The 15,371-nt window shown below is 41.4% G+C and overlaps 2 protein-coding genes across 5 annotated transcripts; both read left to right on the top strand.

Annotated features, from left to right (window-relative positions):
- Window positions 1-5,242: 5,242 nt before the first annotated feature.
- On the top strand, window positions 5,243-10,592 carry LOC121961645 (E3 ubiquitin-protein ligase TRIM35-like). 3 transcript variants are annotated; one of them, XM_042511702.1, is made up of 7 exons: window positions 5,243-5,425; window positions 7,603-8,049; window positions 8,164-8,259; window positions 8,364-8,594; window positions 8,687-8,709; window positions 8,798-8,916; window positions 9,377-10,592. In XM_042511702.1, the coding sequence occupies exons 2-7, from the start codon at window positions 7,627-7,629 to the stop codon at window positions 9,919-9,921; spliced, it is 1,437 nt and encodes a 478-aa protein (XP_042367636.1). In that variant the 5' UTR covers window positions 5,243-5,425; window positions 7,603-7,626; the 3' UTR covers window positions 9,922-10,592. The 3 variants fall into 3 exon arrangements, with proteins under 3 accessions (XP_042367636.1, XP_042367635.1, XP_042367634.1); XM_042511701.1 differs by lacking the exon at window positions 5,243-5,425 and adding an exon at window positions 7,338-7,403; XM_042511700.1 differs by lacking the exon at window positions 5,243-5,425 and having other exon boundaries at window positions 7,358-8,049.
- Window positions 10,593-10,738: 146 nt separating this feature from the next.
- Window positions 10,739-15,278, top strand: LOC121961643 (protein mono-ADP-ribosyltransferase TIPARP-like). 2 transcript variants are annotated; one of them, XM_042511698.1, is made up of 6 exons: window positions 10,739-10,981; window positions 11,654-12,488; window positions 13,036-13,204; window positions 13,355-13,542; window positions 13,661-13,930; window positions 14,658-15,278. In XM_042511698.1, exons 1-6 carry the CDS (start codon window positions 10,978-10,980, stop codon window positions 15,103-15,105), a joined length of 1,914 nt encoding a protein of 637 aa, XP_042367632.1. In that variant the 5' UTR covers window positions 10,739-10,977; the 3' UTR covers window positions 15,106-15,278. The 2 variants fall into 2 exon arrangements, with proteins under 2 accessions (XP_042367632.1, XP_042367633.1); XM_042511699.1 differs by lacking the exon at window positions 10,739-10,981 and adding an exon at window positions 11,071-11,116.
- The last annotated feature ends 93 nt before the right edge of the window (window positions 15,279-15,371 follow it).

Raw genomic sequence — 15,371 nt, 5'->3', positions numbered from 1 at the left:
GATTCATATTTTATGAATCGCACAGGAATGAGAGCATTTCCATTAATATCCTACTTCTCAAGATGACATGAAATCCTGAGAGGATGAGAAAAAAGAGAAGTAGCTCAATTCCAGCAGAAAATAATTGTGAGCAATTCCCAGACACAGGAACCATTTCCTGACACACTCTATACCTTTTTTTTTTTTTTTTATAGTGTAGCAGTGAGAAAAATCTAATAAAGATTTGGGTCATCACAGACAGCAGATTCATCCGGCTAAAACAAAATTGTCATCACTCTGCTTTGCTGAGCTAGAGTTTAAAGGGAGGAGAGGAAGCCAGGAGGGGAAATGGGTTAGCAAAGAGATAGAGAGAGCAGCTGTGTTGTGGTGTATTGCGCTGTCCCTGTCAGGCCGGGCTTATTGAATTGATGTCACTCCTTTAAACTCCAGTGGGTTGGGTCGCTGTGTGCAGGTGTGTGTGTGAGAGAAAGAGAGTGGAGCAGAGATGGAGGGAAATACTAATAACTGTGGTTTTCCTGTGAATCTGGAGGGCCTGGCGACCTTCCAGAGACTGAAGGAGTTTTCTGAGCTGCAGGTTTTTTTTTTCAGCAGCTTCTCCAATAAGATCAAATTTACCTTCAAGTCAGTACACATTTGTGTTAGTGGAAGTGCAGGGGTGCTTGTGTGTAGGCACGCTCCTGTGTGGGCAATGGCGAATTTGCCTAAAGGTGACAAAGAAGCCACCCCGAGGGGGCGCTGAAAATTTTCTGACATGCAAAAAATTGAACAGAAGGGAAATGGTGAAGTGGAGTGTATGGGGAAAGCATTAGAGTGAAAGAATTTTTTTTTTAAAAAAGTCATCCAGGGTGCAGTACAAAAAAAAGACTAAAAAGAAGACATTTTCAAATTTGCACATATGTAGTCTTTTGTTTGTTTTTCAATATATTTTTTTGTTAGCCAAGGTATGTATTTGCATTATTTTTTTACTGGCTCTTGTTCTAGTTTGTAATTTTAAAAAAGTTAGAAATATGAATTAATAATAATAATATCTTCTATCTAATTATATTATAATTCAAGATAAACTTGGTCCAGCAAGTCCAGTAAAATTTGACAGGAAATTAACAGTTTCTTTCCATTAGTGCATACAGTCTTTTTCAAAATAAAATAGGTTAATTTCCTTTAATTAAGGCAAAAAAGGTCTGTGGTTAGGTACAGTCAACAAAAGTCCAAGGTTTGGCGACAAAAGTTCTTCTTCAAAAGTCAAGGGGGGCCTTGTCTCGGGCCCCAGATGTGCTACGTCCAGCCCTGTGAGTGTGTGCGAGAGTCCTCTCACAGACCCCCACATACAAACTAAAAACAGGTAGCAGGGAATACCACAGAAGTCCTTTTTTCAGTACATCACACATGCCTTGCTGTGTGAAATGTCTGTCAAAAGTTTTTTGCCATGTGAAAAATCAATGTGACCAAAAAAGGGGGTTTCTGGTCTTTAGTGTGAGTGCCTTGCATGCCCCAGTGAAATTGTGCATTTAATCCAATTTGTATGGAGCACTCAAATCATGTGTGAAAGAAGAGACGAAATGATGACTATGGAGCTCGCCGCTCATGAGTCACACAATGTGAGAAGCATGAAAATGATTTGTCAGTGCGTCACAAGTATTTTAATCTGAAAAGATCAAATGTTGATGTGGCAGAAAGTATCATTCAGATCCAGTGCCCTTGTCCATCTCTCTGTCTCTTGTCTCGCGGGTAGCAATTACAATGAATAACTCAAGTAGAGATTAATCTTATAATGTCTTCTCCACACCACAGCTGCTGCCTACTGCAGCAATTTCAATATTCAGCTCTATGTACAAGTAAAGTTACAATCAGAAACAACATGTCAACACAGATGTTTGGTCAGATTGAATTTAAAGTCGGGATGCGATGATGCACAATTTTATTGCTGATCTCATTTTGAGAGTTTTAATCTATTTTGATGTTTTTAGGATGATATAGTAAATTGCAATTATTTTGGCCAGGCTAATGGTGCCATGAAATTTCCATGTCTAATTTAAAATAAATATTCGAGGGGATGCGGTTGCATATATATTCAAGATTATGATGCAACAGCTGATGTTTGTACATTGTACATAAACGCAGACTGCACAGTTTAATTGCAGCTCAGTCGCCAGAAGAAGATGTTGGCATTGTATGTTTCTGCAACCAAGAAAACATTACATTTGTATGTTTCATCATATCAACAATTTAAAGTGACAAAATATAGCAGCTGACTTTGTCACCGGGAAATAGACGAGATGGTGGATGGTGTGTCATCTAAGTGAGACGACTGCCAAGCTGCAGACCACTGTTCAGTAGCAACAAAAAAGAAAAATGATTGTGTTTCAAGCAGCTTTTTAGCCACTGATCATGAGTATGTTTTTACTGTTTTCATTGTTTTTCCACTGGGGATTGTGCCACAAAAATCTGTTGGTTTTTTTTGCAGAGACATCGCTACAATTCCTGCCAGGATAGTTCCACCAAAACCAAATATTTCAAGCCAAAACATGATCTTTTCCCAACAAAAATCAAGTGCTTTTTGTGCCTAAACATAACTATATAATAACCACAGCACTGTTGAAACATAAAGTTTTAATGTATCAGCAACAAAATAACATGCAAATGTAATGGGTTTACAAAACGTACAATGCCGACATTTTTTCAGGTAATTGGGGTTGCAGTTTCATGCGAACAGAGAGTCAGCAAGTTTGCTTGGTTTTCAACCTCTGGATATTTAAAAATACCACTACTGTCTTCTAAGGGATACTTGATGAAGTTTTAGGTAATTAAAAAGGTGATAAAATGTTGATGTTTTGATTGCAGCTTGTTTCTGCTGCCCCCAAGTGGCCAAAAATGAAGTTAATGCAGCTTTAACTTAGTTTTGTCTCTTTAAGTAGCATTCACTTTCAGCAGCAATTCATTGATCATTAAAAAAGTCATCAGTCACAACTTATAAACCCCACAAGTGTGCGTGATTAGAATGTGGTGTCTTAATAAAGGCATATGATACCATTTTAATAACAGAAAACTAAGCCAAGACAATAATGAAGTGAAGGAACCTCTGTGGAGATGTGCCTGCCAGCACCATCAATCTATACAATAAAATCTCCCTCTCTATCTCCTTCTGTGCCTCTCTCTCTCCGTCGGTCCTTCCACTTTTTTTACTGTCCAGCTTAACAGCTCAGCACAGCAGAGTAATAGACTATTGACTATTTGTCACACAAATGCAAATAGGCTTGTACAAGGATGAAATAAATATGAAACTGTTACGCTTCATTGATAATGTTTTTAATGCAGCTTCTCAGCTGCGGCCATCAATAATTCTCCACCTAAAGGGAAGGAGCTCCATCAGGTGAAGATATGTGCACTTCAGCTCCGTCAAAGTGATGCTCTCCGTGAAGTATCAAGCCGAGAGACAGGTCTGACTGGGGTTGTCTCTGCTGTGTGTTAGCCTGCCTGTCCTCATTAGATGCTGGGAGATTGACACGGCACCCCCTCCTCCCTTCTCCCCATCGCCTTCAGCCCTGACGCAGCTCTGCGAACACTAGCAGGGCGTGAGCAATAATGAATCACTATTAGCCCGGGTCACAGCGGCTGACAACCAATTTACAGGGAAGGAGAAGGTGCCGACAGTGACATCCAGGTAAATGTGAGCGTTAAACCGCTTTATCCTGAGGTGGCACAGGTATTTCCAAAGCTCCCATCATGACAGGATGAGACAGATTATATCTGACCTCCTAATATGTGTCTGTTTACCTCGAGTCATTTTGATGCAAAGCAATGAGGGCACTTCTGCATGAATGCTGCGGCATGCGTTCAGGCCTTTTTGGTGCCATATGTGGTTACATTCTGACATCTAGTGGTGGCTGATAATTACAAAATCCGGCAAACCTGACTGGTTTCTTCTCAGTAGAAAGGTGGTCTCAGAGTTTATCCTCAGTAAGGTGAGAGGCAAATTTGTAATCGCAGACTCAAATTGACCAACGTGACACAAAACAACCACAGGGAGACACCAAACAACTACAAGGAAAACACAAAACAACTACAAAGAGACACAAAATAGGTGCAAAGAGATTACAACCAGTGTAAAGAGAAACAAAACAACCGCAAAGAGACTCAAAATGACCACGGTGACCCAAAGCAACTACAAAGGAGACACAAAACAATGACAAAAAGCTGTAAAATAACTGCAAAAAGACCCACAACTCCAAAAAGACTCAAAATAACTGATAAGAGACACAAAATAACTACAAGGAGATGAAAGTAACTACAGACAGACACCAAACAACTGCAGTGAAACACAAAACAGTTAAAAAGATACACAAAATAGGTGCAGAGAGACACAAAACAACTACAAAGAGACACAAAATGACAATAAGAGAGACACAAAATGACTACAAAATAACTACATACAAAAAAAGGCTTTGCAGTAGAGGTGGTTGGGCCCTCTGCATGCCTGCGCCTAGGGGCCCATTGTCTCATAATCCGCCCATGATGTTAATCCACATGATGAATGCACTGACATCTATTGTAAACTACTGCACTGAAACAGGCTTGCACAGACATAACAGGGTGTTCAAAATGTCCTATAAACATCAAAAATGTAAGTGCTTCACTGCCCAACTGAAGTGGAGCTCAGCACGTCTTCAAAAAAAAAAACTCTGAGTCACTCCAGGAGGGAAGTGAAGAAATTAACAACCAGCATCTGCTGAAAACTCAAAACCTCCTATATGAACGACAAACAGGCCATCTGTGCATGTTGCTATACTCATATCAAAAAAGCAAAGAGGCCATAAGTGCCGTCAACTGAAGAAAATGAAGCGGGATTTAAAGAAACTTTTGCAAGATGAGTTTATATTCACATTCATCATGAAGGTGACAGCCGAGTACAGAATACTCTATCAGTCAGGGGGAAGTTTTTATTTCAATCAATCATTAAAATCAGCTTCTGCAGCTCTGGGTCAAAATGAAAATATTCCTTGAAACTCTGTGGAATACCAAAAAGTGACTAAGATGAACTATTAAATTATTGCATAGCCAATAAAATAAAGATTAAATGCAGTGAAAAAGGAGTTGTCTCGGAGGCTGTCCTGGCCGACATCAGCAGGCAATTAGCTGACAGGTGAGGGTCGTCAGCTGATTAGCCTCACCTGGGCCTCTCAGGATACAAAAGCTTGCCAATGCTGGCACTCTGGTTCTTTCTTCCAACTGCTGACATCCCCTCTGCACTGCTTCATCAAGGAGGTTGTGTTTGTTAGTTTGTCTGGTAGACAGCAATATAATGGAAAAACTATTGCCCAAATTTACATGAAACTTGGCGGAAGACTGTTACATGGCCCAAAGAAGAACCCACTGCAAAACTCTACACATTAACCACCAAACCATCGATACACTGCAAGAAATCATCAGGGTAAAACATTGTTGCCATCGTGTCTTTGTTTTCCCACATTTCTAAAACAGCACAAGACATCTATTATTTAAATACAAAGTTAGCAGGAGGATCTCTGAATGTGATGAACAACTGAGTGTTTTGTTCCCTTTAACTCAAGTGATTATGGTGACGAACTGTTGGCTCTAATCAGACTCCAGAGAGAAACGCTGGGGCCAAACACAGCACATTAACAGGCCTCAGGAGCTCCCATACAATCAGAAGAAGAAACTTCTGGATGCAGTTAATCAATTTACAATCACAGAAGCACAGTCGATGGTTGCAACTGGACTCCAAGTGGACAGAATGAAAAATAAAGATAAATAGAGCGTGCACACTGATGCCCTAAAATTGTACAATACATTTATCAAAGAGCAAGCACCCACAGTGAGCAGACTCTATTTTTCTCTGTCTGTTTGTTGTTGTTCTGTGGAGCATAAAAATAGCAGTGCATACAGGAGAGGCGTCCTGGACACTTACAGTACACTGTGTGATAAAAGAGGACAGAAACATGAAACGAGTGTCACTGTACCACCGCGATATGGAGTGATAAATTCACAGAAAAGTTTTCTTGTTAGCATTTTGATCAAATCAAATGATCTGAGGGTAATTTGGAAAGCAGCATGGTACAAACTGCTGTATTTGCTGTTGAATGAAAGATGAAAATACCGAATTTAGCACAGCAAAGCCCCATAACAAGCAAAAACTGAATGTGCAAATAGATTACATTGGCCATTTGACTACATAATATGCTCAGCAGTTGGCTTTAGTTGCACACTGAAGATTTTTCTGTATTTCGCCACTAGATGGCGACATATGCTGACATATACAGTTTTCAATATAGTTTTTCTCCAGCGCATAACACACACAAAATTAAACTATGCACACAATTCTGAAAACTTGAAGCTTATATATCAACCACATGACTCCAGACTGCTGAACCCTAAACACAATACCATTGTTTCACCCAAACAGATGTACTAATCACATTTTAGCAAAACTTTAAGCATAAATCTCATTGATTCGCACACTTTGTTTACGTGTAAAACCCTTCAAAATGCCACAACCTATCAACCAATATTTCACATCTCACCTGTTGAAACTCAATTATCCAAATACTCCAGCCATGTGGAGCAGCATGGAGAACAGAGAGAAAACAGTTATTCTGCATTCAGTCTGCTGAGCATTTTTACTTTATTACAGTGACAAATAAGCATTTGCTTTGTTACCTTTTTGAATTTGTGCACTGAATTCATCATTAAACACAGGTTGCAGAACCATTCTGATCAACTGCAAGTGACTCAGGAAGATGTCAAGTTTGTAAAAATAAAAACAAACAAAAAAACACTTTACTTTGAATTACAGTTAATTTCCAGCACAGAGCTTTTATTTTGAAATGCTATTTCTGTTTATTCTTGCAATATGTTTTATTTCTCTGTGTTCTCGTTTTGTGAAATTGAATTAATTGGATTAAACATGTGGTAATTTATCTTGTGGCCTGTGAAAGACTAAGGAGAAGTCTGGCTGGACCAATTGAGAACCTCATGCTTATGGATGCTTAAATTAAAGTAGTTTTTAACTTGATGCTAAGAGTTTAACGCAGTTCAACAAACAAATCTTGTTTCATTTGAAGGCTTGTTAGCGCCCTGCAGAGGTGAAAAAATGCTGTATTTCGCAATTAAAAGCGAAATAAGAAATAAGATCTGAACAAATAAATATAATTTAGTATAACAAAAATGCTTCTTTTTCCTTTTATGTCCTCTAATTCACCTGGTAACCCTGGATTTCTCCCTGTGCGCAAGTGATTTGGGCTGTAAATGAGCTGTTTGGGGTCAGTCAAGGGTTAAAAATGCCTGCTCAGCCTCTGAAACTCCGCCTCCTTTAGATGACTCAACAAAACAGGAAGCAGGAAGCGCTCGCCTCTAAACACGCAGATCTGTCACTGAGCTTTGCTTGTGAGGTATGTTTGGCTTTAACTTTGCTTATATGAAACTGACAGTAAACCAGTTTGAGCTGAAAGGCTTTAAACGCTGATGTGGTTCAGCAGAGCTCACAGAGTGAAGTAAAGACACCATAAATAGACTTTAAAGCAAGTGACTGTGGGTCTAAAGAAGGGCTCTCCCTGTGTTTGATCCTTTGCCCTACTTTCACTTTCACAGTAAATAAGTAAGCTAAGGGTCCGGATGGCAGGCAGGCGCTCGCTCCCAGAGGTGGACCTCTCCTGTCCCATCTGCTGCGAAATCTTCAGGGACCCGGTGGTCCTCAAGTGCAGCCACAGCTTCTGTGCACCCTGTCTGCAGCAGTACTGGAGTGGAGGAGCACGCAGCCGAGACTGTCCTCTGTGCAGGACCCAGAGTGTGGACGAACCGGTGCCCAGTCTCACCCTGAAGAACCTGTGTGAGTCTTACATCCAGGATAGCGAGGGCGTGGAGGAAACGCCCGGGGAGCTGTACTGTGACCCGGGGGAGATGTGCCCTCTTCACGGGGAGAGGCTGAAGCTTTTCTGCGTGCCGGACAAGGAGCCGATCTGTGTGGTCTGCCACACCTCGAGGAGGCACAAACAGCATGATTGTTGCCCCATCAGCGAGGCTGTCATAGACGTGAAGGTTAATATTGATATGCTTTTCCTTGGGACTGCTTATTTTTTTTATTTTTTTTGAGTAAATAGCTGTTATGAACTTTAAAGATTAACCTGTGCCTTCAAATTAATTTCCACTCAGGAGAAAATGAAGTCTGTCCTCAGCTCTCTGCAGGAGAAGAGGGACGCTTTTGACAAAATGAAGAAAAACTACGAGGATACTGTGGCATGCATTCAGGTGGTGGTGCTCTTTTGGTGACATTTCTGCTAAAAAATATCATGCAATATTAGAATGAGTTTTGTAATTTCAATGCCGTACTTACAAAGTGGATTTTATTTCAGGTCCAGGCTCGATTTGTGGAGAGGCGGACCCGAGAGGAGTTTGCAAAACTTCACAGCTTCCTTGAAGCCGAGGAGGAGGCCAGGATGGAGGCGCTGAGGGGGGAGGAAGAGCAGAAGAGTCGAGCAATTATGCAAAAGATCGAAGAAATTACGAGAAGTATTACGTCTGTGTCCGAATCCATCAGAGTTTTAGAGGAGGAGATAGCTTTGGAGGGCATTTCTGTCCTTCAAGTAAGTTAAAATATGAATTAATGCATGCACACTTTTATAAAAATACAATTTTCATTTGAAAAGATGTAGTGACTTTGCCTTTTTTCCCCCAGAAATGCAAGGGGACATTGGCAAGGTGACAAAAAACTTTTATCTGCAAAACTTTTATTTTTTCTCTGCTTTCATAAGAAGACACATAAACTTTGTAATTCTGCTCCCTGCAGAGCTAACAGCCCAGTGGAAGATCCAGTTATGGCTCCAGGAGCACTCATAGATGTGGCCAAATATCTGGGCTCTCTGAACTTCCATGTGTGGGAGAAGATGCATAAAATTGTCAAATACAGTGAGTACATACTCAAAAATCCTTTTTTTCTTCTGTTTACATCCCCTGAAATGTCTGACCCTAACTATTCTGACTGTGTCTGTGCAAAGTTTGTCATTAGCGAAGTTGCTTAGGTTTTTTTTTTACAATGTCAATATCATATTTTCAACTTGAGTCTGACTCAACTACAAGTCATATGACTCGAGTCCACACCTCTGCAAACAAAGCAGTGCTGGAGAAACTAGAAAGTGAAACTTAAAAAGCAAATAAAAGAAAGACAGAGCAGATCTGCTGCCAGCTTCTTATCACAGTTTTATATGGAAAGAACTTGCTAAAAAAAAGATAGTGTTATGATTAGTATTTAAAACGTGTCTGGAGAGGGACTTTAAACTTCACCTCATCATGTATTCCTGAGGTGGAGAAAAAGCTTGTGATTCTGAATGAACTACAGTCAGCTGACAATCTGCCATGTTTTTCTCAGCCCCAGTGACTCTGGACCCTAACACCGCCGCCCCGTGGCTCGTCCTGTCAGACGACCTCACCTCCGTCTCTGACAGTGATGAGAAGCAGAAGCTGCCCGACAACCCGGAGAGGTTTGACCCCGACACCGGTGTGCTGGGCCGCGAGAGCTTCACCTCAGGCAAGCACGCCTGGGATGTCAACGTGGGGGATAACACGGCGTGGGTCGTTGGCGTGGCCAAAGAATCAGTCCAGAGGAAAGAGAAAGTGGCCTCTGTGCTGAAGAACGGCTACCTGAGTGTGTACTTTTATCACAAAATGTACTTTGCAGGCACCTCTCCTTTAACAAGGCTGAACTTGAAGAGGAACCCGCAGCGGGTCAGAGTGCAGCTGGATTGTGATAAAGGCAGGGTGTCTTTTTACGACCCACACGACGACACGCACATCTACACCTTCAAGCATGTCGACACTGAGAAGGTCTTCCCGTATTTCTGGGTGGGCTGTCAGCAGTGTCCTCTGACGGTGGAGCCGCTGGAGGTTTCTCTGAAAGCTGTTGAATATTTCTGAATTTCCACGTCATAACTTTAACTTTTCGTCAGCACAAAGGGAATGGGAACAAAGAGAGGAGAGCTCTCAGAATCTGAAATTCTGTGTTCAGTAAAGTCTTGCAACCTTGTCCATTTTCAAACATAATTAATACTTTGCCAGTGCACTTTACAGTAAGCGATTGCATACTTAATTTTGATCTCTGCACTTTGAACTACTATAGAAGGGCCCCTTTTATTTCTTCATAAATGTTTTGCAACATACAGTCTGGTACCATAATGTGTGTTTTAAATATTAACCAAAATTATAGCTGTTTGATGGCTCGAATTTTGTGAAATGATTTTTGAATGTGTATTTCAAACTCTAAAGGTTGTTGGTATTTTTAAGCACTACTTTTCTTTATAACTACAAATGTATAAATGTGCTTTTTTGTGCAAATACTAATGACAGTGCTAATTAACCAATAAATTATTTGCAAATATCACGGCTTTGCATGCTTTTGTGCAACCTGCAGGCCCTGTCTGTAGTTAAAAAATACATGTTTGGCCTACAATAATAAAAAAGGGTGGTTTTTTAGGTGTAAATGGTGCACATGACTTTATAGGTTATGAGTAGTAACATGAAAATTGTTCCATATATAATGAACAATTGTATAAAATTATTACAAGGCAGTGTATAATATAAAATCAACCAAAGCTCAATTTTTCAATATTTGAAAAGAAAAACATCTGACAGCTTTGTAACTTATAATTTGATTCAATAATTTAAGATGAAACTGGCTTCTTATAACATGTTATTAGTGCATGGTTATGTTAGATTACCTCTATTGCAACAAAGTGGAAGAACACCCTGTGTGTGCTTTTCATGAGCTCATTGGTTGTCACGAAAGAAGTTTTATAATTGTAAAACAGCCATCTTTCTCTATATGTTGGTATGCTACTGTAATGTTTGACTGAATTTGTGCTTTCTGATTATTCTAACAGCATTTTAATGCATCACCCCTCCCACTTCACGTTGTGCAGCTCGAGACGTTGACACCCTCCTCCTCTTCCTCACCGAAGGCGAACTGGATGAAAGATGTGTGAGTATTAATTTTATTTCTCGGAATAAGTCGTAGAAATTGCACGACTTTCATAACTTTCTGGGTGCAGTTAACGTGTGTGAAGTTGTATTTCCACAGAAGGGCTCAGCGTTGAAGGCCTTTGAAGGTGTCACGGTAAGGTTAGTTAATTAGTTAGTCCTTCATTAACGGAAGCTTTCAGCTGCTAGTTATGCAAATAGTGTCTTTAGTTAAAAGCTAAGTGTTGTGAATTTACAAACACAAAAGGTGAAGGTTTTGTCATTATTTTAGGGTTGGGTTAACTTAAATTTTGTGCTAATTTACAGAAATTGAACAGTTAAAATGCTGTTAAAATGAAAATAATAGTTATTTTTTTCATTCTCGATAAATTTGTTAAGTATTTTGCCAATGACAATGAATTGATTAATTTTGAATTAGTTTGATTATTAAATTAGTTGGCAATTAATTTAATAATTGTTGGGTTGCAGTGGTGTCCCAGTTTAAAAGGTAAACTATGGTATGAAAATTGAGGGTTTGCCCCTCGGTTTTCATTCTTTTACTGGTCAATGTAACTAATAATACTAATTATTTAATACTGTGATACCACAATATTTTCAAAGAGAGTTATCGTACAGTGAAAACTTTTAATTCCCTTGCAATTGTCGTTATCAACTAATTGATGAAATATTGCAGCTCTATCCAAGATGCCGAACGTTTCATCCAGCAGAGGGGCAAAGAGAAAGCTGGCACTCGGGGTTATTTTAGAGCCACAGTCCAAATCTTCCAAAAGCACATTTCTGAGCCCGAATCTGATCCTGCTGGAAATCCCTCCTGACACCAACACCAGCCTCCCAGTGTGGGACGCCATAAGATCCCAGCAGGCCGACATCGCCTGGACCGTTAACCCCTACAGCGTCAGTGTTCATTTCACCCCTGTGACCTCAACGCAGGGGAAGAATACAAACTCCACCCAAAGTCAAAGCACTCCCAGCGCAACACAGAGCTCAGCGCCTTCATCTGCAATCCCACAGCCTCAGATGGCGATCCAGTCCATCCCTCAGCTGCATGGTGCCTCCCAGAACGCCTCCGTCCTGCTCACGCTTTCCCAAAACAGCATCCAGGCAGTGCCAACTCCAGGTCAGCTCATACCTCAAAACCCAGCTGCCTCCCTCATCGTCTCCCTGCCGCTCATCATCACCCAACCACAGCCTGCTCTTCAACCTGCCAAAACACCCGTCATCCAGACCCCACCAGCCACCCCCACCAAGCCGCAAACCCTGGCCAAAGTGCCCGCCTCCTCCCCATTCCACACAAAGAGCTCCTCTGACGTCCAGATCTGTGACGACTTCCTCCTGGGTTTGTGTCAGGCGGGGAAAAAGTGCAAGATGCATCACACTCCCTACCCGTTTCACTGGCAGCTGCGGAGTGTGATCTCCCACCAGTGGATCGACTTCCCCCCTCACTCTCAGGTTTTAATGGAGAAGATGTTCTGCAATGTCAGCCGAGAGATTGTTTATATCCGGGATGGGTGAGTTAATGCGAGAAAGAAGTTTTACAGCATATTAAAAAGGTGCAGTGTGATAAAGACACTTTTTTGTTAGAGTGTTGGTGACAGCCAGTTAAAGCTGGGATAGGCAGAAATCTGGAGAAAGGAAAAAAAAAGGGCAGAATCTGAAAATACACCCTCCTCCTGTAGCTCTCTCCTGTGGCTTAAGCCCCTCCCACCAGAGCACCACGGGCATATTCAACACGCTTTAGGATTTTCCCTCACATACATTTATTTTTGGCCATGATTAAACATCTGGTTATGTTTTGACTTTCTGGTTATATATTGCTTGTCTCGGAGTGCAAAGCCACTCTGGGCACAGATGGAGCAGCAGAATATCAGAGGCAGTCAAAGTGAAACTCAACGATTAATTGCAGAACCCAGCCTAAACATTTGGGCTTTTCCGGTTGTACACCTTCATTAACCTGTCATTCCTTTGAAGGAGGGTAGACGCCAAAATAAAACTGCCTACTCCAGCTTTCAGTGTATTTTAATTGTAACTTTCAATGTTATTTTGCCCACTCTTTAGACATGACCGCAACTCTCTGAGCTTTGAGTCGATGGAATTTGACGACCAATCAAAGTATGATAAAGTTAGACGACTAGCTAACTCTGACAGTCACATCAGGAGCCCTCACTTCCCCAGTAAATGGATATTCTACTGGTGGAACAACCAGGACTGGGAGGAATACAATAAGGTGAATGATTCCACTTTCTCGTTTGTACTTTAATCACTTCTTGGCTTAATTTTTTTTCAGTCTGTGCCCTCTATCAGCTTTCTTATTTACCAGAAGTTGTACCCAATGCCATGCTTCAGAAGCTTCCTGTTCACTGAGATCTCTCTGCAGGATGCATCAGCCTTGCTGCTAAAAAGTTTGAGCAAAAAGGAGCCAGAGTGTACCCTCACCATCGGCTCACAGCGGTACAAGGTGGACTTCATCGACATGCAACAAACCAACGTCACCACAGGGTTCGAGAGAGAGATTCGCTGGAGACCCGCCTACCGCTCCCTTGATTCCATACAGCCTCACCTGCAGTGAGTGTCCATTTTTCTGCCCTTATTCAGAACAACTTTGTAAGAAAATTCCTTAAAACAGTCCCGTGTGTCCTCTTCAGTAGATAATACCCTCCCTCTCTCGACACTCCACACCCAGGACAGGAGTCCAAACCGACTCCACCCAGCCTGCCACTGATCCTCCAGCAGCAAACTTCAACGTGGACCCTCTGAAGGAGTTCAGCTCCTGGTATCCTCCAGTGTGGTGTCCGTCCCCAGAGCAGGACTACAGTCTGGTGGATGTTCCTGCAGGGACAGAGGCGTACCGCAGTGTCCATAACCTGTTCTGTGAGAGTCTGCCGGAGACCAGAGTGGACATCATCAGCATCCAGCAGGTCCAGAATCTCCTCCACTGGGACAAATACCAAAGGTTCAGCTGCTGTTTGTGTCTGTTGCCTTAAAAACCATAAAGAGTTTGATTTTGGGTTTTGACCAAAACACAACACTTACGTGGATCTCTACATATCAAGTATAGAATTAACTCTTTAACACCTGGATTGACATCAGTTTTCTTGTGCTGCATTCAGACGGCTCTCACGAGCATTTAAATCTCTGAAACCCGAGAAAATTGGTTTGATTTCTTTCAAAAAGACAAAAAAAAAACATAATGAGTAACTTTGTGAAACATTAAAAAGTATTAGGTGACAAGGAAATGATCTGGATTATAAGATATTACCAAAAAACATGAAAAAAATGCCCAGAATTTTTCTTTTTAGCATTTTCTTGAGGTCCTTTTCTTTCTTTTTTTTTGTTTGTTTTTGCTTATTTTCAAGTAATTTTCTTGCAACTTTTGACTTATTCCTTGCTCATTTGTGGGCCATTTTTTAAGCAATCATAAGTGTGCATTCAGTTGGTCCAGTAGTTTGTGAGCTGCGGACAGACACCTGGTAGAGATAACTAACTGAGCAAGACAGCAGTAGACATACAACTCCTGTTTTCTGTGATGTAATTATTGTTTTTGTCAAGTCTGTTGGCTTAGACGAGAGCATAAATACCAGCTTTAGTTCCCCATTGAAAACGGCTGTCTTGCGGCAGAATTGAGCATTAAATATATTTTAAAACGCATTAAAACATTTGTATGTGTGTTCTCATCTCAGGCACAAAGCGTACATGCAGAAGCAGCACGCCAAGTTGAGGGAGCCTCTGGAGAGACATCTCTTCCACGGGACATCCAAAGAGGCTTCAGAAGACATCTGCCACAACAACCTCGACCCCCGTTTGGCCGGAGTCAACGGGACGTCCCACGGCTTCGGCACCTACTTTGCCAGCACCGCCTCCTTCTCCCACACCTTCTCCTCCATGGCGGGGCCAGGCAAGGTCCGCCACATGTTTCTGGCCAAAGTCCTGGTGGGAAAAGTGTGTCTTGGTAGAAAAAACTACCACCGGCCGCCGCCGCTCAGCCCCAAGACGAAGAAGTTTTGTCTCTATGACACGTGCGTGGATAATGTGGACGAACCCACAATGTTTGTAGTTTTTGACAGCTGTCAGTGCTACCCGTACTACCTCATCAAGTACAAAGACCTGCCCAGAGAGGTCGAGATTTGATGCAGAGGCGTCAATAGAAGTGGAGGTAGTTGATGTTGATTGTTCAAAGTGTTGGAGTTGTAAAATGACCCGAAATGTTTTTAAATGTTATCAAATGTTATCACTTGCGGTTACAGATAAAATGTGCAATACATCGATTATGTGACATGAAGTTCCACTCGATAACAACGAAGACATGGAAGCAGACAGTTCAAAGTTACAATGCACTTTTTTTTTTTCAAAATGTCTTTATTTTGGTTATTCAAACATTTTACATTTGTATCGAT

Source organism: Plectropomus leopardus, chromosome 22, assembly GCF_008729295.1.
Source record: "Plectropomus leopardus isolate mb chromosome 22, YSFRI_Pleo_2.0, whole genome shotgun sequence".
Lineage (NCBI taxonomy): Eukaryota > Metazoa > Chordata > Actinopteri > Perciformes > Serranidae > Plectropomus > Plectropomus leopardus.
Note: the sequence above shows the minus strand (reverse complement) of the source record. Positions and strands in the feature narration are given on the sequence as shown.